Source organism: Oryzias latipes, chromosome 20, assembly GCF_002234675.1.
Source record: "Oryzias latipes chromosome 20, ASM223467v1".
Lineage (NCBI taxonomy): Eukaryota > Metazoa > Chordata > Actinopteri > Beloniformes > Adrianichthyidae > Oryzias > Oryzias latipes.
The window spans coordinates 13391632-13414122 of NC_019878.2; the positions used below are offsets into that span (position 1 = coordinate 13391632).

General features: G+C 36.1%; 1 protein-coding gene across 3 annotated transcripts in view; it reads left to right on the plus strand.

The window, feature by feature from the left end:
- LOC101161591 (catenin delta-2) overlaps positions 1-22491 on the plus strand; it is a 141461-nt gene that overhangs the window by 115328 nt on the left and 3642 nt on the right. For 2 of the 3 annotated variants that reach the window (XM_023949965.1, XM_023949964.1), the window contains exons 7-11: positions 2024-2078; positions 3394-3607; positions 4469-4586; positions 5576-5708; positions 8459-8632. In XM_023949965.1, the coding sequence (XP_023805733.1) occupies positions 2024-2078; positions 3394-3607; positions 4469-4586; positions 5576-5708; positions 8459-8632 (694 nt within the window). The remainder of the gene's footprint in view (positions 1-2023; positions 2079-3393; positions 3608-4468; positions 4587-5575; positions 5709-8458; positions 8633-22491) is intronic. The other variant, XM_023949966.1, reaches the window with a different exon arrangement.

The following is a 22491-nucleotide window of genomic DNA, read 5'->3' on the forward strand; positions in this document are numbered from 1 at the left end:
CATTGGGAACAATTGGTATGTTAAAAATATCTTTTGTTTGCCTGAGTGTGTTTTAGTCAGTCTAGCACTCTTCTGAAACACCTACATCATCACGGGTGTCGCTGGGACCTGGATGGTGCACTGTTGCACACGGTGGCAAATGCCTGTAATTACAGTAATTCCTGGATTCAGTTTTTAGTTCAGGTTTAGGGTATCTTTGATCTATCCTTTCTCTGGTTTTTATGACAAATATGATGCTACAACAATGCTATCAGTGGGGAAAAAATGCAAATAAAGTTTGGTGGTTTGTTAAAATTTTATATATTTATTCAGTGATGGGGTGAGGAGTGAATAGAAAGGGGTGGGGTGCATCCAATATAAATATATATATATATATAAATATATATATATATATATATATATATAATATTATAAATTAATATTTTAGTTCAGGTAGTAAATGTTTTCACGCAGCAGCATATCTGCTTTTAAGGTACAGACTTTTTTTTTTCTTTTTTTTTTAACTGAATGTCAGTATAGAATCTTTTCATAAATTGTTCGTCATCAGAACTTGCATTTCTTTAATGCACTATAGATATTTCAAAAGTTCTATGTTGTTGTTTTCAAAAGATATCCAGACTGCTGGCCTACTGGAAAGCAGGCAAAAGCTATCAAATACATAATGGGAAACAGTTTGTCTCTGCTTTCCACTACAGTTATCCCAGGTAGATCTGCTGAGCCATCATGCTTTTATCTACTCATGTTTCTGCACAGTTGAACAGCAGCAGATTCACCACCGAAAACGTTTACAAATGTATGTAACACAAACCTGAACAAATTACAGTACAACAGGATTTGATAGTTGTCCCTCCTGTGCCTCTATGTCCAAAACCCTGCTGGTTGTATTCTCACTGGAGCAAGTTTGAGTGGCAAGATTTGTAGTAATCTTTTCACCGCTCCAGTGGCGTCCTGCACATTTAGCTCATTTTTGAGTCCTTAAATTATCTCGACTTGCAGTAACTCTCTGATCTCTTTCCTTATACAAACCCGCTCAGTAATTCATATAACCAAGTCTGCTAAATGATAAACATGCTCTAATTTGTATTGTTTCTCTCATTTCTGTTTTAGTATGTTTGTTTTTCTTCTATCAATAGTTGATGTTATTGAAACCTTTTGTGTTTTGTTGTTTTTATGTATTTTAGTTAATTCAAAATGCTTTACAACAAATGTTGTTCACAAAAAGAGGAAAACTGTTATCGCTGTGCAAAAACAGTAGCCTACAAATGGCAAAACATTAAAAAAAAAACTTTAAAGAATATTTCTGTTTTTGTTTTTCATTTTTCTTTATTTTAGCAAACGGTGCTTTTGTGACTTTACCCTTGAACGACTTGTTATTTTACAACTGAAGCTTAATCTAGCAAAAAACATTTTTTTATTTCATTTGTATTGTAATGTGCTAGGCTTTGTGTTTAAATGAACTCACACTAATCATTTGATTACACCGCGCAAAGTTGCTGCATTCAAAGATGTGGGGGTACACAGCAGAGGTAGAGTCAAAATTTGAAGATCGTTTCACTCCTTCACACTAGAAAAAATAGCTCAAATGTAGACTAATGGCTCTTGTTGAGTTCCTAGTATGGATTATTACCCTATAAAAGACAATTGATAGTAAAATGCACACAGATTTATTTAAATAATTTTGTTTTAAACTCTGAGTTCATATTACAACAGATTATTGACATTTAAAGATGAATATACTGTAACCATCTTAAGTAGCATAGGTGGCAGCCTTTCTCCATAGGTGATGATTTTAGGCACAATCAGTGAAAGACTTAGCTGTTCTGCAGGTCAAGTAGAATCCTGTCGGGAACAGTTTTAGTGGTTTATAGATTCACTGCTTATTGTTTCCACTTTGAAACATTTTATAAACAGTATTGTTTTATTTAGGTACTCCATCAATTACACATTATAAAAATAGATTTCCTTCTGCCATCGTTTTATTTTTCTTACTTATTTTTTTGTATTTGTTTCTGTATTTCTTCAGGTGACGTCCAATCGTGCAGCCCAGCAGCAACCATCACAAACTGGGGCAGGGTCAGGTGAGGATATGATCTGACCATTTTCTTCCTTTACTTACTTTCTTTTCTTTTCAAAGTACATGTTCTTTATAGTAAATCATTTAAAAAATGCAGCATCTCTTCAACATCAAACAACATCCCAAATATGTAGTGCATTAAATATTGTAAATGGTAAAAATCCAAAACTCCTTAGGTTGATGACTCACATAAAAAAAGTGCTATTCGGCAACAGGTTTTTTTTTAAAGTAACCCAATTTTATTTACTAGTGGGAAGTATTTTTAGTCCTGAAGTCTAAAGAACAAGCTGTTGCTGCAAAAAAAAAAAAAAAAAAAAAAAAAAAGGTTTGTTATTACCAATAACAATACACATTTCACTGGAATGTTGCTGTTGTATTCTTTAAGAAAATAATTTAAATTTTCTAAAAACATGACACCTATAATATATTTAACTTTATTTCTTGAGCTATGGTAGCAGAGCATTTTACTTGGTTTAGTGAGATAAGGGGTCCGAAGAGGCTCACAAGAACACAAAATATTCAAGTTTTATATTTGGTTAAATTCTATAAAGCATTAACACATTGTTTTCCTGTTTCTCGTTATTTATTATAGTATCTAACGCTTTTTTTTGGCACTTAACTCCTACAATTTTTCAGCTATTTTAACCATTCAACTATTAAAATGTTCAGCTCTTTCAGCTTTTTCCAGTTATGACTTTTGGTCCTTCAAATCCTTGAACTTTTCAAGATATTCCAGGATTTCCAGGATTTTTGCCTTCATTGAAATACATGGGGAATCCTTGAAAACCTTTGCTTCTTTCTGTGGGGCTGAAAGCTCGCTGGTTCGACACCAAGCGCCCGCATTTTTCACAAAAATATATTTTTTGTTACCGCTGTTTTCACTTTCTTCATGGTAAATGGCGTATACTTATATAGCGCTTTACTACCTTCCTCGAAGGCCCAAAGCGCTTTACAGTCACAGACCCATTCACCCAGTCAAACACATTCACACATTCACACACTGGTGCTGGCACCAACCTTCCATCAGAGGCAAGGAGGGGTTCAGTGTCTTGCCCAAAGACACTTCGACACATGGGCGGGCAAGGCGGGAATCAAACCTGCAACATTACCATGTTGCATATTACGCTCCGTGGTCAACTTTGATCATTTCTTTATTTTATTTTTTATTTTTTGACGATTATTACCCTTTAAGTTTCATTTTCATTCAGCAACATTCAACCCTGCATTTTCTTCTGGAAATGCAGCTCCTAGTTTCTTTTGACTTTACCTCACCAAAGAATCCTAATTTTAGGTATTTTTTTTCTAATCTCAAATTCCAGGTATCTATTACTCCAGCTCCACCTTGCCCTCCCAGCGCGTCAGTTCGCCTCTAACTGGAAGAGGAGGCTCCGGATCTAGTTCCCCCAGTAAACACCAACGTCTGGGATCGGCCTCTGACGCTGCTGGTCACTCTACAACTCAGCGTCTGCCTTCCTCCTCTTCATCCTCCCCCAGCAAACAGTCTTCTTTAAATCGACTTGCTAAGTCATACAGGTAAATACAAGTGTTTTGTTCAAACAGGAAGTTTTTTTTTACTTTTTGAGACAACATTTTATTTTTTACAGTAGTTCATAACAAAGGGACCTGACTTATCATTTTTGCACTTACTTTGTAAACATTAACATAACTTAATGGAAAGTATGAACCAGGAGGCAAAGTTGAATATTAAACAGTTAAAGCAAAAGTACTTACAGGTCTACATAAAGTGCTGACTTAGCAATAAAATTATCTCAATAACAGTTTTTTAGTGGCATTACAACTTGAAATAAGATTTAATATTTGTATCAGACAAGAATGTTTATTATTATTAAACACTGATTAATTTAGAACGTTATTGGCACTACAACTTTATAAAAAAGAGAGGCTCAATGAATCTTATTTTCTACATAATCACAAGGTTTGTGATGTAAATTATGAACGGCATGTCATTGTTTTGCAAATCTTTTTTTGTTTTTTTCAGCTTAGCAGCCCTAGTATTTAATCAATAAAATAAGGTATTCCTCTTTTTCACAGCTTGATACTGGGGTTTCTTGGATTCCAGGGGTGAATGTAGAAGTACATTCGTGAAAAAAGAAATAAATGTGGTCTTTCTAATTATTTTACATCTTGTTGAATAAATGTATTCTGTTATGTATGTTGAACATTGTGTTTTGGTAACTGTAAGTGCATTGGAGTTGTTTGTTTTTAATAATTTTATTATAATAAAAAAAATAATCTTTAAATAAATAATTGATCAGCAATATTTATAAAACAGTTAATGACTGGCACTCAGAAGTTTTTGTGTAGTAAAGTGGATTTTTATTAGGCTACTTTTCTTTAACATTTACCATCACATTGTCTGTTTTTATCTCCTAGCACTACAGTTGCTGTGACAACAGCGGGAGGGTGTGGCTCACCCTTAAGGGTAGCATCTCCACCTAACTCATCAGCATCAGGAGTGGGGGGCAGTTCATCTTCATCCCCACTCCATCAGGTATGATATGTTGTACTACACCAAGCAAAAATCCTCTTCATTCAAGAGAAGCATCACAGAAATTCCTTCACTTTAAAGCTCTACAAGCAATAATTGCTTTCAAGATAACAAACTGCACCTGTGCTCAGAGCATGTATAGCTGAACAGCATAAGAAATTATGATTTACACTTGATCAAAACTGTTTATCCCCCCCCCGATATCTAAAACTTAATCATACACATTTTAACGGATGACAAAGACACTCAGAAAAAAACATTTTTAAAGCAAATGGATGTAATAGTTGTTGATATTTTGGATGATTACTATAAAAATAATCTCCTTAACGTATAATTATTAAAATTTCAGAATAGACAGAGAATGTCCTCCACTTCTAAATAACTGCTAGCTCCTCTATAGGATTGCAGTATCAACAGGGTGGTTTGACTTTTGACTCCACTCATAACGTAAAATGAGGGTTCTTGGATTGAAAGGTATTTCTACACGGTTATTATTTCCTGGTTCTTCATCACTGCTTGAAGACGGTATTAATGATTCATTTTGTCCTTGCTTGTTTGCTCTTGGGATTACCGGCGATGAGTTTCATATAGTGACTTTTATTTTTTATTTTTTTATGCAACCATAGATTTTCATTTTCTGTGTTTTTTCTAATTAAAATCGATCTGATGTTTTCCCTGCTGTGTTTGACTTCTTGTCACTTTTGATTTTCCTGTGCAGCTGAACGCAGGTTCCTTCAGAAATCAAAAGTGCACAGATTGAATAGATTTTTTACAGCAGTTACTAGGAAACTAACATGGAAAAGAGGAACTGCTACGTGCTTACATCACCTGATTCCTTGAGCACGATGTCAACTTATATCTGAAAAAAGAAGGCACATTCATTGTTAGCCGATAAACAAAATATTATAAACAATTTAAGCTTTTTATTGCAACTGCCATCGCATTTACAGCACATTCTAAACACCCTGAAGAAAATCTGTTTTTTTTTACAGATGAGTTCGGGAATAGGGAGCTATGCCACTCTGTCTCCCAAACGTCTGGCAGCTCACCACGCCTCTGACCAGTACAAGATTTCCCACGAGCTCTACGCCACTGCTACACTGCAGAGACCCGGAAGTCTGGCAGGTGGGAGTTTACATTTTTTCACCCATCAGTCTGTCTTTGCAGAAATGTGTGAACCCAAACTATGTGTGATTCTCCTAAAATCAATGGCGCTTTGAGTTCTTTCAGAGAGAAAATTAAGCCTCCAAAAATCCTTTTTCTTCCTTTCTTGTGTTGATAAAAAGAGACCAATGAGTTGTGGTGCATTGATTAGTGAATTGATTTTGGTGGATATCTGAATACTTCAAGCTAAATTTCCTCACAAACCTGGAAGGTTCCGCCTTCACCCACTCTGTTTTGATAACAGGTGGATAGGATTGATGTGTCTTCGCACTTTTCTCTTGGAGTTTAATTGACAAGGAAGTCAATTTTCCATTTGTCTCTTCCAAACCGAGTTGCTGAATGTCAGCCTTGAAATGGCAAATGTTAAAGGTGAAGTACAGCTTGATAAACCATTGAACAGTAGAAGTTGATGTGAATTTTGTTGACTTGCTGCTTGTAAAGATTGTTTTTCTTAGAAATGTTGAACTTTAGAAATCATTGTTTTTGACTGGAGATTTAACAAATTAGAAAAGTTAAACGTTTCTGTTTAAATCTTGACGTCAATGGAACAAATTGGTGGCACTGGCAATGTATAATTTTTCACAAAATAATTTAATACCATGTTTTCCATTCTCGTATATTTAAAATTAAGGTCTAAGGGAGGTGTGTTTCTTTAAATTGATCAACAATTTGAATCTAAACTGACTGAATCTGAATGGGATCCATTACCAATCAAAGCTGTTTTTAGTGCAGTGTTTCGACAATGGAGCTTTTTCACACAGTTGTAAAATGCCACTTGGGCATGGCCTCCCTTTGCTGGATGTACAAAAGGAAATGATGATTAAAATCTCCCTAATACCATCAGTAGCATTGAGGTTTTAACAGTTCTAAAACAGTTCATTAGAAACCAATAAAATGATAAATAATAAATATTGCTCAGTTAGTAAAGTACATGAAGTAAGCTACCAATCCCTTTTACCTTGCTGACAGTTTTTATGCTTTATCTTCTGTCTTTTTTTCTTCTTTCCTTTTCTTATTTCTTTTTTTCAAATTGAACTATACACTTCTTGTTCTCCTTTTTGATCTAATATTTACTTGTGAAACATCAGGAGTGAAAATGTCTGCCTTATTTTCCGTTTTTTTGCATCATTATGTTTTCTCTTCTTTAGGTTCTTTCTTTTGAAATGAGGTCAGTATATTTTACAAGCGAGTCGGGTTTGAACAATTGGAGAATGCAAAAAAAACAAAACAACGGAATAAAACCATCTCACCAATACTGATAATATGAAAACACATGAGAGGAAAACCAGAGTGCTGGGATGAGTAATGCTATTATTGGGTGTTTCTGTGTCTCTTCCATGCATATTCAGACCATACTTGTTTTTTTCCTGTTTCCTTTTTCTTCCCACAAAATCACTCTAATTTTAAAAAAAGGTCAGAAACTCCTAGAAAATACAAACGTTTTCACCTTTCTTGCTGTCATGGTGCTGCAGTGTGAGAAAACATCAGGCTTTAAATGTGTGACCTTGTAGCCACAATTCAACAAAGTTAAAGGGGTTGTCATTAATATCAGTACAGTCCATGGAGGCTGTTTGTTTAGTTGTATTTTATAAAAAGAGAATAAAGACAATCATGCTCTATATTTCTACTGGAGTTTTCCTCCTGATTTCCTTTTTTTCTTTGCAACGCTTTCTATAAATCAGTGTTTTGCTGGAAAGTTGGAGCAAAATTGATCAGCTGCAGCTGAAATGATAAAATCTTAGAGCAATGTCCCTTTATGCTTTTGGAAAATCCTTGGGACACGATTTGCAGTTGACTGAGACCTAATATGAAACGATAAGACATTAGTTCCGCTAGACCATCCCTGTTTCGCAAAGCTTTCTAGGTTTGTCCTTGCATGCGAGTTCATTTTATATCCCAACAGCTAAGCCCTTCTGACTGGTCTGTTATTCCCAGAGCTTGGCCTTTTTCTGCCCTATCCTAATTTTCCTGATTGCACGTTCAGAGGGAAGGCCGTTGCCTAACATTTGTTCGTCTGTGCTATGAACAAGTGCCTGCTGTCAGTTTTCCCCTTTTTCCTGTGTCTGCGGGATTCCTGCCAAACACAGAGCAAGCAGAGAGGATTGTGGGGGGAGGACACTGCATCTCATTACTTTCCAGCTGATGAACGGCAATGTGTTTCATTGAGATTGAAAAAAAAAAGGCATTATTCTCTTTATTTGTCTCCCTCAGCCGAGCCGTATTTCATCCTGTCTCATTACTTCTTGTAGTGTGTCTGTATTTTTTGTCACTTCTTTTCTGTGCCCCTGATTTAGTGCTGCTGTAACTCTCCCTTCCCGCTGCCAGTCCTACAAACATGCTTACAAACAAACATGCTTACAAACAAACAGAGCTGTAGTCAGCAGAATAAAGGCGCAAGGTGAAAACAGACAGGTACACCAACAAATTCAATAATGGGAGTTTGTCATTGCTGAATCCAATTTGTAATCATTTTTTTCAACCTTTTTATTATATTTGAAGTTTTTTCTTCTTTTTGTTTGGATTTTATGTCTTTAAAACATGCTTTTATGATTGTAATATTGATGCTTTTTATTCTTTATCTTGCATCCTACTCCCTCAACGCCTGTCCTCCTCTTCTTCCGCTTACACGTTCCCTCTCACACTGTTCTTCTTTCATCCTCTTTTCCTGTCCATTTGAACTTTTTGCTTTTTTTTTTTTTTCATTTCTCTAGGTTCACGTGGTTCCTATAGTAGTCAGCATAGTCAAGAGCCCCTTCGTCCCTTGGGGTCCCCAGAGCACCACATAGATCCCATTTATGAGGAACGGGTGTACCACAACAAGGGCACCATGAGGAGTCTCAGTCAGAGCCAGGGACCAGACTCTGGGCCTTTTAGGAACAACACAGGTATTAAAATCTCAATAAATAACTTACACTATACTGTTTTTAATATTTTCTATAAATTGGTAGTGCATTTCTTCGAAAAAAAAAAAAGCTTTTAGACTCACAGCAAATGTTTCAGTTAGACATTTGAATAGGTACAAGCAAAATTAAAGATATTGACTTGCTTTGGTGCCATACAGCTCTGAAAATAAGGCTTCAAATCTGCAGAGTTATGTAATCTTACAGAGCTGCATTAGAGGCTAAATAGTCCAGCTTCTCTATCTTTTTTCCCATTCAACATCAAACCACGCTGAATCCTCTGTGTCTCTGAAGAGCTGAGGTGAAGTGAGGTGGGGTGAAGTGAGACGCCAGTTTCTGTGAGCAGAGATGCAACAACATCATTGAAAGGGGATGCTTTTTACAGTTTCCCCCTCTGCTATTTTCTGGTTACAAAGTGCCGCCGAAATTTTATTAATACCTAGGGAAATTGTGTCATCTTTTAAAGGAAGCTATCATACAGTTTATCTCCTTTTCAGATCTCCATTTATGATAACATAAAAATGAAGCTGGTTGAAGCCCATCAGAGGAAATGAAAGCCTAAATTCATACCTAGCTTGTTCTCCTCCTTTTTTTGATGAAATTTCCCGAGCTGTGTTTGACAACATTTTTTGGTCTTCAATTTCGTCCTTTTTTTAAGTTGCTAATTTTATGCCGTTTTGCTTTGTTTTGATGAAAAACTGCTTGATTCATTTCAGGAAGGACTTTTACTTTTAATCTTTCTAGTGTGTTGGTAATATTGAAATAAAATGATATGACATCCTGTGCTAACTTGCAAAATTTACTGTAGAAACGGCTGTTTTGAACAACTAAGCACAAAGATACCCTTTAAAGTATGCAATATTTGTCACATTTTTGGTCAAGAACTGAAAACTACACACAAAAACAACAACAACTACAAATGAAAGGGTATAATGGGATTTATGATCATATTGAAAATAATGTTAGCAAAATAAATAATGTTGATGAAGCAAAATTCAAATACTAAGATATATAAAAGTAACACGCCTGTAATGAGGAAATCAAATCAAAGTTTATTTGTATGTATAGCACTTTTACAACTCATGTTACTCAGAGTGCTTTACATAAAAACATTATCAAATTTTGCAAACAAAGGCAAGACATTACACAAATATTTGTATAAAACCCATACAATGCCCACAATAAATAAACCTTTATCGACAGCTATACATCAGTAAATATCAAATTTGTAAAAGAGAGAGGGAAGTCTGAGCATCTGTGCTCAGACTGCTGCCCCTATGACCCGGTCCCGGATGGAAGAAGATAGATGAGTGTAGTAATATAAATACTAATAATAATAATAATAATAATAATAATATATTTTTGCTTTCACTCAGAATTGTGTCAATAAATGTCCAAAGAGTCCAATCTCTACTGTAAATCAAGAGGATTTGAAAGTTTTCTAAAGATATTTTGTGATTTTCATGGACTAACCTCTAAAGAATTTTTACAGAATGAGTCAAGAAATAAAAGAAACATGCATAGAATAGCAATTTTCTTATGCAAACACTTTGGGGACATTAAATGCCAAAGAGGGGACTGGGCAAAGGTTATAGCGACATAAACCGCTCATCGCAGTTAAATACAAACAAGTCAGTCTTTGAGTGTATGGCATATCAAACCCGAGGGAGATGTGTTGCAGTAGCAGATGACTAAATGATCCCCCTATTTTTTCTGACAGGAGTAGACTGATGAAAGTAGGATTCTAAGGCTATAGTTCACAAAGGCCCACCAAAGTGTAGGACAGAAAAATGTTGTCTACTCAGAGTTGCTTTGACTCTTTGATGACAAGGTCAGAATAAAAAAAAAGAAAAGGAAAGCATGCCCTTCAGCATCAGCCATATTAGGTTCAGAGTCATTATAGTGACCTCTTTATTTTTTTCAGTGTTTGCTTGAATGTCAGCAGGTTCTCCTGACCATGTCTACTTGCTTAAATGTGCTCAGCGTCTTCCATGTCATTGAATCATATGCTTACATCTATGCTTATCTAGACAACTATGACTGTGTCCTTTGATGAAATCAATAAACCGAAAATGTCTTTATTTTTATTCTTTTTGGGACATTCTTCCTGTCAAACCAAAACTATTACGGTAGATCCATGTTTTCCCATCAGCTTCTGAACCTCCGTCGTTGCAGGCAGTGTGTTTAAATAAAGCCTCAAAGACCTTATCTCCATGTGTGTTTAGGTACGCCATCTTAATCCCATTATGATATCATGCCCACATAAAAACACGCTAGTTGGTCACACTACATTCACATGTCATTAACAAACCAGACTTAATAGCTATCATTATCATTTGGGTCAGAATGGTGGCAGTAAATATGCTCTTGTAGGCAAATGTTTGACGTTATCATTTACCTTACCTAAACGGAGAAAAGTTTGCCTTGTTTTGTAGGATATTGCTTTTTTAAAATTCTGTCAGTCATTTTCTTGCTGCACAGTCATTTTTTTAAGCAGAAATAAATGATGTTAGTGTTCCAAAGCAGAATACGTGGAGTAGCCTTGATGTTTAAAATTCATTGAGGGTAGATTTTGCAGTTTTAATAGACAGGACAAAAAATAAAAAAATAAAAACCTCGCAAAGACTTTGCCCTGCAGCCAGGAAAATCGATGGGCTGCAGATTAAGCTGTGAGCGTTTAAATGTAGCACTTGAGGTTTTTAAAGTATCCTCTTCTGATAAATAGTTTTAATAAAGTTTCCTTTGTTGTTGCAAGTAAATGTCTTATCAGAGTATCAGTGTGAGCCATATTCACACTATGGTGGTATTTTAGGGGCAGCAAAAGTGGGGAATCAGTGGACTATACATGGAGAACACCATGGTGGTGCTGAGTTAAGGTTTAACCTATTATGTCTAAAAAGCATGTGAAGTGAATGTGAAGTAATCTAATAAGGATTCTTAATTCACTGAGTGATGGTGCATAATGAACTGATAAGGGTTGTGCTGACAACGTAAGCGGTAAGTCATTAATTATGTCATAGTGCCTTTTCTTGGCAATGGCAAGCTAACATTATTGGTTCATTAAGCTGGCATGGATCAATGTAATTAAGCTATAAGTCATTCCTTTTCTGGAAAGGAAAAGGAGATGCTTGTGTGGGGAATAGACATCAAAAAATTGTCAAGCTGAAGAAGTCACTGGGTCTATTTTTGGTGCAAAGTGTTGGTCTAATTTTAGTCCAGCTTGTACTAGACAGTCAAATGAAGCGCACATTGTTCATTTAGAGAACAGGGCATTACTCGACTTAATCCAACACTTAATTTTGATGAGAAGCTGCATGATACAAGACAATCAATTTAAATGACTGTCATTTAAAGAGATTTCCTCTTTCTTTGGCTACTTTAGAACTGCAATAATGGGGAAAAGAAATGAAAACATGCAAAAACACCTAAAAGATTAAGAAAATCTACAAATGATAGGATCATAGCAACAGAGGTCATACACTGTTTATAAGCTGGACAAATACACTACAATACAAAGATGCTTTGGCCCTGGGTGTCTTGTTTTGGGATTTCTCACATCTTAAAGCATTGGATTGGAAACAATTGGGAAAGATTAGTCTGATCGAAGCTGTGTTGGAACGGGGCATGTGGCGTGTGTTCTTGAACTCACATTTAGCCCATGGTGTTCATACTGGCTCTTTGCTACCCCATACTAGTGTAAATCCACCGCCTACATTTGGAAGGGCCTTGATGCAAAATGTTTAAGCGGTGTAAATCTCACAAATCTTCGTCGAAGTTCATCCTGATTTGACTTTTCGCGTTCAATGGACATGTTTTGTCCATGGAGCCCAAAAACGGTCATAACACTTGCATTGCCATGCATGAATGCAAGAGTTTTTTTCCATAGAAGCCTAAAATGCATGTTTACATAGACTATCAGTGGAAATGGCTTTTTGAACGCCACTTAAGAGGGCGGTGTGTATATAGCTGAACATATATGAAAATTGTTATGTTAAACAGATTGTAAACACAAAAGATGCCTTTATTTTTAGGTGCAAATTGGCAGGTTAGTGTAAAACAAAATACTTTTGCTCTGCAAACCAAAGACCAAGCAACTGAGTGGTAACAATCATGCACAAAGCAGTTAGAATTATTTTTGAATGACAAAAAACAAAGAACTATAGTTCAAAATAAGTGATTTTCTTTATGTGGCAATGCTCTTGCCACATAAATTTGTTTTTGATTTTTTTCAAAAAGGTGCATATTTCCCTTTGTTATTTACCATATTTATCAAAATAAAACTAGCTGGAGTTACTTTGCATTCAGTGATACCCCTTATGCACTTTACCCCAAACCTGCATGGCTTCATGCCTTTTAAGGTTAATTAGAAACATTAGATATTTGTATTTTTTCTCCTCTAATAGCAGGCTTTTCCTCATTATAGAGCAGTGATGTCTGCCTGTCGAGATAAATCATATTAGGTCTCTGGAGGAGAAAACATTTGGGTTTTTCTATTTTAGAAATTCAGTTTTGAAAAATCCTTTGTGTCATTTTATCTTGACTGAGGATTTTATTTGTCTCAATAAACTCAATACACCTTGTCTTCAAACTCAAGTTCAAAATAACTTCCTCTCAAATGTCTTCCTCATCAGCGTCTGAGTCTATTCAAATGTATCTCTAAAGCTCACTCTTCATCAGAAATTCCTGTCAGCTGCCTCGGTCTCGTTGTTAAATTCCACAACAAAAAAAACCCAACAATCAATCAATTTACCGAGAATATTTTTTTGTTTTATCTTTTACTGTAACAAAGTGTCTTTGGGTGATTTTTACCATGCATTTGTGTAGGTAGAGGCCCGTTGTGCTTCCTCCTCAGATGAAACCAGGCCAGCGCCCTAGAGAACTGCAGGTTAATGTGGCCTATTTTAAGTGATTATTACTGTTTGGCCACAGTGTCTCTGTAACACAGAGACATTCACAGTACATCCTAAAATGACGGATGTGCTTTACAATAAGACAGCTCATTTTGTTTAGCTCTGCAGAGACATCAGTTTTCCTTATTCTTAATGAGCTACTTATTTTATGAGGATGTCTTTGTAAATGCCCTTTAACCTGTCTTCATGTTATCTTCCAGTTCTTTCTCATTCTCTGACTTTTCATATTTCTTTTCCGATCTTTGTTCGCACAATGCCTTAGCACATCCTCTCGTGAAAAGTATCTCAGCTTTTATTAATGACTCTGTCCACTGGGAATACCAGTGGCTCGGAATAGATTTGGCTCTTTTTCTCTTTTATAGCCTAACATTAGGCCTGCACGCAGCTCAGGCAGTGGCTGTGGAAGCTGGTAATTTTAGTAGCACTGCTTTTTTGTCAAGTCTGACTTGATTTATTGTTGTTGATAAGGGGTTTACTGTATTTTAACACTCTTATGACTCTGAGAAAATAAAGATGCTTTTTTGTTTGTTGTCAGTTTAGCAAACTAAAAGCATTATCTTCCATATTCTAAACATAAATTGGGATAAATGATGGTTATGAAGGTGAGTCTTACTCTGCTATTATGTATTATAATAGTTATTAATAGTTGGATGAACAAGAACACAATTATAATGCTTTGTTGGAGGAAGACAGAGGTGACAAGTTCTTATATTAATAGGACATCAATTGCTGTGCAAGTCAAATATGCCATGCACTGAAGATTCTGTGTACAGAAGTTGATTTTATATTTTATTATTGCTGCATGGTTATTGCAATTTTTCTTTCTTACAGCACATTTGCATGAAAACTTCCCCCCTGCCACGCACTCGAAAACATGCACCCAGTACCCACTGAAAATTAATTTTAGACAAAGTGAATGACTCCTCCCCCCCAGAAAATGATGACATCAGTCAAAAAAATCAACAGGTCCAAAATCTCTTGGGGTTCGGAAAAAATATATCCACTAATGAAACCATTACACACGTGTCAGGGATGTCCAAAGTAAATTTTGAAATTGTTATTTGATGGTCACAGGACCTACAGCTTGGTGACCATTTTGCGTTAAAGTGTGATATTTGGCGATTTTCCCAATTTCCCACAGAATGGGAAAACATTTGTTTATATGATCTTCACAAAAGTTCACACATATGCCGCCTGCTAAAGTCTACAACCAAAATCAAAGTTCTATTGACCTTTGAGGTCTTGAATCCCCCCCCCCACCCCCAAAATAATCTCTTAGTTCACCTAAAACAAAAAAAACCCCTCAGAATTTCAATCCATTGCCTTTTAACTCCTTATTTGGAAGCCTCTTGGAAGAACGTTGGAATAAGATGTTTTAGATATTTAACATCATCAAGGTGGCGAGCTTTCAAAAGTAGCGTTCTTTTACTCCACATTTTTTAGCAAATTAATGTGAAAACTTAATACATGGATTATTGACTGAAGCTGAACAAAACAATTTAACATATTGAGAATAAGGGCGTAGTTGGCAAAAACCTCTGTTGCCAAGAGACTCCAAAAGTTTACTTTTGGAGATTCTTCTAAAAACCACGTGTGTAGACCTGTTTGTCACCCCCAGGCGACAAAAACATAAAATGGTTGCTATGGAGAAAAACCAACAAAAAAGCAGCCGTTTTTGAAAAAAGTGTTTTTTTAAGAATTTGTCGTGCTGCTCAGACCAGTGGGACATTGGAAGACGGGCAGAATAACCAGTGAGGGCGGGTCCAAGGGGGGGTGCAAGGATGGGTAGCACCTGTTGGCCATTCGACTTCCCTCGCGACTTTAATTTTGTATTGTATTTTCTATTAAACGATGACACATGAATAAATGACTGTGGCCCATCACCTCCCTTCTAAAGCATAACTATTTTATTGCAAAAGTTTGAAATATTTGATCACATATGTCCCATAATTGCCCATTATTTTTCTACCCTAAACGTATGCAGTTCCCAGGACAGGGGATAGATTCTCTTACATAAAGACATGATTTATTTGTTATCATTTTTTCTATGAAGCAGGATTATGTTTGCTTGTATTTGCAGCCTTGTGGCGCAAACTCTTCTGGCAACTGTGTACACTCAAGAAAGACACAAAAACACAAGAGGTTTAAATCATCAAACCCTTCTGCCTTACCCTTTAAATCTTTTGTTTTTTCTTTTGTAATGAGATCTGACATCCTAATGAAGGGGGGGCAGAAGTGAGGGGAATGGAAAAGAGAGATGAAAGAGGTAGAGGAAGAGAAAAAAAATGAGCCCAGAAGAGAAATGACACAAGGAGGATTACAGAAAAGGTGCATGTGTGCTGCCATACATATTTCAGCCAAAAGGCAGAAGCTTCTTCTTAAATAGAGAATGTGATAGACTCCTGAAAGGAGTGCAGAGGAGGGATACTCAATCCAAAGTGACACATGTCCTGTCGTGTGCAAAAAAAATAGGAAACATAGAATAATTCTCTTAATATTTCCAAACTAATACTAGTTAAGTTATTGGAAGTTTACTTTAAATTTTTTTCTAGAAAATGTAATGTTTGTCATGTGAGAAATTTATTTACCATCTGTCTGGGTTTAGCTGTGGAACAGAGGTAACCAGAGGATCGCAGGCGCAGTTTCTAGTCTCACTGCTCATGTGTTGAAGTATCCTCGGCCAAGACAATGAAACTCACTTTGTTTCTGAGTATAAATGTGTGTTTTGGGGTAATTGGTGAAGTGCATATGATTATGAGAAAGGTAGAAAAGCCCTTTTTAAGTAGACCTAATGTCCCAATATTGCAGTTCCACCAAAGACTACAGGAGGCTGGTTTCAGGAGAGAGTAATTCTCTATCGACTTGTTGTAAATGTCCAACTTTACTCTTATTACAAATCTATATAGATTCAGTTTTCTGAAGGCTTTTTTAAAATGTATTTTTTTTACTATTTTTATTATGCAAGTGTTGTAATCTTTAATCAGTTATTTAGATTTTCATCATTTTGATATTTGTTATAGTTTATTTAAACCAAAAACAGATTTGGTTTTCAATGTAAGCAAAAAACAAAAGAATTTTACAGTTACAAAACCAGGCAGATTCGCCTCATGGAGACGTGATTGAGAAAAGTGGCTGCAAAAGGAAGCAACACAGAAAGATGCACTTCTGATATCCCTGAACACTGTACACAACTTATCGCTTTTCAAAGGCTCTGAGTTTGAGAACTTTTTTAAAATTATTTGTAAATTGATCATTAAAATGTGAATCAAAACTATAATTAAAACAAGGCCGGTTCTAAAGAATTGCGCATGGCAAAATAATGAATACATTCTCCAATACAGTAAAGGATCAGAGCATTCATTGCACCACACTACATTTAGAACCTCTACCTCTAATCACTAAAGAAGCCTTGAGCCATTCTTAAGGATGGGGCCAATCCAGGCATGACAGATCGGAATAGGCTAAAATAAAGCTGATCCAAATCCAATCCTTTTGTCGCAGTTTTCCACCCTTGGGCTTTTGTGTTGCTGAACTGCTCCCCTAGACAGCCAGGCTCAACTCTTCAAGCATGGATGTGAGAGTGAGAAATACTGACAAAACTGTGTTTGAACCCATTTTCAACATGAAGAGATTGTCGGGTTTGCTGACTAAAGATCATTATTTTAAAAATCTATCATATCTTATTGTTCCATTACATCGGAATGAATAACCACCTTGTCGGCACACACCCACACTCTTTAATACAGGGTGTTTTTTCAGTTGCTTAATGCCCTGTGGGCATGGCTACTCTTTCCTTGCTGTCTTTTGATTGGCTCATAGTGTTCAGGGCTGGCTGAACAGACACAGAATGCTTGTTTTACAGTGTTTGTGGCAGTAAAACCAGCTGTTGAAGTATTTAGCAAGGCTGGATATGGACAAGGGCAGAGGGGGTGGCGGGGCAGAAGTCATTTTATTGCCACCCCCAAATAATAAAATAAAATCCACAGTTAACTCAATAAATAAAATGAAATAAAACACTCAAAACCAAAAAAAAAAAAAAAAAATCAAATAAAAATACTTTAATTTGGTAACAAAATTGAAAAAATATAATAATCATATAAACTTGCTCTGAAAACCAGTTTAGGCTATTAAAAAAACTAACACACTCACACATGAAAAGTCAAAACAAGAATTGGTGAAGGTTATGTGTTATACTGACATTAAAGCCGTATTTAATATTGAGATTTAACATTATAAAATATATTATACTTTAGAAGATGAACTCATATAAAGATAAGTCTCTTGAATATCTGTAGAAAGATGGTCAATATTAGCTGTCAAAGCAAAATCGTTGCTCTGGAAAAGCAGTTTATTAATTTTTGTACTGTTTTATCTTCAAGCTCCCCAGATCTGAAACAGACTTCCAGAAAGCCTTAGATTAGCTAAACCACTGAGGTTATTTAAATTCAGGTTAAATACTCACATGTTATCAGCTGCATTTGATTAGTTTATATTCAAACATGTAAATCTGGGCGGTTACTTTAAGCTTTATTTAAATTCAGTTCCAACATCTTTCTTTAAATTTTTTTTCAATGATCCTACTTTTAATGTCTTTTAATAGTTTCTATTAATGTTTTATCTACATAGATTTTTATGGTTTATGTATACAATTTAGCACATTGAATTGTCCTTGTATATGAAATGTGCTATACTTATAAACTTACTATACTATATAAACTTGTGTTACCTCAAAGAATCAATTAAGATTATTAGTTTTTCTAGAGCCTCTCCTGAATCTCTTTACTGTACCAAAATCAGTTTTAGATGAAGACTTCTGAAAGTTTCATGCATAAACCCTGATTTGGCTGATTTAAATTAGTAAAGGTGTAAGTCTGACCTTTCTTATTCCCTCATGCTTACTCTTTTTTGCAAATAGCTGCACAGGTTAAATACTGCTGCACCCAATTCTTGATTGAAGGTCAATCAACAATCTTCGCTTGATTAAGGCAGGAAACAAAACGATATACCACCAAAGAAAAAGTGTGTTTCTGCAGAAAGTTGTTTTTAAGAAGATCGGCTGTAATCTTAAATGTACTGTCAAGCACGTCATCTTATGCTGTGGCTTAAACTCGTACAGTATTTACAGTGAGCTTTTGCTGAGGCCCAGAAAACCTAGTTACCAGCTTAATGCTAAAAGACTTCTTCAAGTAATCAGCACATTTCTCTTTCCTTAGGGAGGCATCTTCAATTTCCAAAATAAAAAGGGACTTTGAGTGGCCGTACACCATCTTACCACAGACACAATAATATCCCCAAAAGTGTGCTTTACAACATTTTTAGGGAGTACTTGTTAAAGTCCTTTTTCCGTAGAGAACATAGGATGTTTTTTCTCTGTTGAAACTCAGCATTGACTTCTTCCTTGTTAAATCAGAAAATTGTCAATATTTTAGGTTTAAAATGGATTCTTTATGCATTCACTTTTATAGATTCTTGTGTAAAGTGATTGTTTTTCTCCCTGCTCTCATAATTTTCAAAGATTTGAGTATAAACAGTGGCTTCACGGTAGAATCATTAATACAAATCTGTGTTCTATTTGGATTACTGTGTTGTATTCAAGGAACACCTTGATTTCTCACTGAGTGTAAATCACAACAGCATCCCATATTTGTCTTAGGAATAGAATAAAGAATAGAGTAAAGAGAATAAAGAGAAAGAATCTAAAGAGAGAGCCTTTGATCTACTGTCACTGTAGGTTTGCCCTCCACTGAGTTCCAGTCTGCTTTGATTGTTTATTCGATTTTGCACTCTTTGATTTGGACAAGCCAAGCTGAACAGGAGGCTACTATTATGCAGGTGTATTTCATAGTGATGTCCTCAAGCAAGGGAAGAAAAGCACGGCCTTAAAAGCAACATTTATATCAGAGTTTTACCATAAAGAAAGCAAAGCTAACATCCTGCAAAGATGAAAGTTCTGTAGAATAGCTGTACTTTATCTTTTATAAATGTATAATTCTGGTCTAAAAACGTTCAACCTAAATGTAATGTTAATGGAAAATGCATCTGGTTCCTCTTCTCTCTTTTCAGATTTTCACACTTCTTTTTAAAGTACCAGAGCAGTCAATTTTATGGCACTTTATGACCAAGAGTGCATAGAGATGTCCTTGTTGTAGTTATTGCAAGTGTCTTTGGGCAAATCCAGTGGAGTTTGTGTTTACATTCAATAAACCAAAACAAAATTTAGACTCATATTTGTGCAGGTAGCGGTTGTCATGAAGAATTTCTTTTTTTTTGAAAGCTGCAGAGTGTCTAAGGGCACGCTACATGTTAAAGCTTTGCCTCTGTGCATTGCCCTTACTTGAAAATATTCGTTTTAAAAAGTACAAACAAAAGGAACAAAAACACGCAACTGTCCTTTAAATTTTCATTATTATTAAAATAGCAGTTCTTTTAGTTGAGGTCCTACATCAAATGTAAAGCAGTAGCAAAAAAAAAAAATAATAATAATGTAGGCATTCTTAAAAGCCAAGATGGGCCAGTATTCACAATACAGCAGCAAAGCAAAAAGTTTAAGGCCCTAAAAATTAAACTTCTTAATACAATAACTTTTGTTATTTTTATGGATTAATAGATAAGGATTATATATTATGGATTGATATATATGGCTGGATGTTATTGTGAATGTGCTTACACTGCTAATGTGTAGTGATATCGGACTGTGTTTTTATTAAGTTACTAATAAGGTTGGGAGTTTGCATAGCCAGAGTAAGGTTTGTTTTATTGATGGGCTATCAGTCTGTTTTTAATTAATTGCAAACAAGGTTAAGAGTTAAAGATATTGTTAGTTCTCCAACACAGATAAGGTGTAGTGTGTCACAATCAAGTTCTGGAATTATTGTGAATGCAATCTGACTGACTGACAGACTTATCTCTGACTCTTTTGTCTCGCTTAATGTGCCTTATAGTTCGGTACCCCTTATATATAACTTAACTTAGAATACAGACCACTCATTGACGATGCAGCTTATATTGCGGTGCACTTTGTATTTCGGAAAATACTGTAATTTATTATCTGGCTTCTGCAGCAGTCGGACTGAAAACTCCAGAACTCTGACTTTTTTTCCATCTGTAATGTGATCATGGTCTTTTAACGACATCTTTAGTGTATAAGTAAAATACTCTGTGAAAGACAAGGCAACTCCACCTATAAAGAGAGGGTTAAGTAAGCTTCCACAAAACAGAATGGAAGATTTACTGAAAGCTCAAGAAAGGCAATGTGTATGTATGTGTGCACTCATTTGTGTGAGTACATTTTTCAAGACTTGCAGTTTAAGAACATCAAGAGCTGGATGCTGGCTCTCCCAGGAATACACAGAACAGAATCAAGTCTCCTATACACATCTGAACATTGTGCTGGCCTTGGCAAAGTGTTTTATGGACAACTACTTTAGGCAAGGTTGCATGCACACGTTGACTGACATAAAATCATTAGAAAAAGATGTGACACATGCATATTCAGTACATGTGAGCAATGTGCAAACCAAGAAATTTCTGTTTGTGTGTTTTTTTTTCTGGTATTTCTGCGACAGCAGACACTGTATGAGGCAGTGATTTGGACCGCACTGAGGGGTTTGTGTAATCGTGCTGAGCACTGAAGCATGTCAAGAGAAAGGACATGTCCTCAGCCTTGATCGCATAGTCTACTACAACTACAATGGAGGCTGGAGAGGCGGCGAGATAGACAGACAAACAGAGGTGTGTTAGGGCAGAAACAGAGAGAAAGAGATGAAATGAATTGGTGACAGAGAGCGAATGACAGCAAAAAACATGGGACCATGGGAGGGAGTAATTCACTGTCAAAGAGGGAGGGCAGTATTTCAAAGGGGAAGTTTCCAAAGGGGTGCATGGAAAGGAAGATGGATGGAGGTAAAGGCAGAGAGGACATAAAGCAGCAAAGAAAGATAAAAAGGGCAAGCTGAAGGAGTGATGGAAAGAAAGAGTGACACTGACAATGAAGAACTGAAAGAGATGGAGGCAAAGATGAAAATATGTGTTAGGATCGACACAGAAAGCTTGAAGGATTGGCTTTCTTCCCTCTTTTTCCCTGTTTTTGTCTCCTTCTCTCTTGAAAATTCAGCAACGGTCCCCTAGTTGCAGAAGCTCACAGTGAAAGTCAGCCCTGCTTTTAGCGAGGCGTTCCCCCAGCTGACTGGCTAATTGTGGAGGTATCACTGTGTCAGATGACTAATAGAGTTTCCCTTCCCATCGCTAAGCTGCCAGCAGGAGCAAAGCCATGATTTGTTTACTCTATACTGGAGCAAGGGAATACAAAGACACACCTGCTTATTTATCTTTTCTCAAATGCTGTGGGAGCGTTTGGTGTGAGATGCAGTAAAACCCTCGTGTGGACTATTGGTTTATTGTATGATCAGTGAAAGGATGCCTTTGTCTTGTCTGTAGCATTCATAGAAACAAATATGTGCTTTAACACTAGTTTATTTATTTCCCTATAAATTAAAATTCTAGTTTTTGCACTATTTGTAGTTGATTCAATAATGTTGTTAATGCAAGCAAAATCCAGTGGTGAATTTCACCACATGATATATGTTTAATCCACAAAAGGCAGAGGGATTGACCTGTATGGGTGCTGCAGGTTGTTGGGTTGTTTTGGCCCTGATTGTCTCATTTTCTCAGTTCTAACGGCCAGGCTGTGCACAAGGGACAAAAATACATACAACGTGCCTATGTCTAATCTACTTCCCCCTTACTTATCCATGTTCAAGAACCTTTTTGCCCTACAGGCTCATTTGGGTTGTCTTAAAATTTCCTGCGGGTCACCTGCGTTCCCCGTACAGATTTGTCAATTTTTCACAGACATCCACCCATAATGTAGTTGTGACTACGACTTAAGTATTCACTAATGTCAATCTGAACGAATGCTTGGTCTTTTTAAAAACC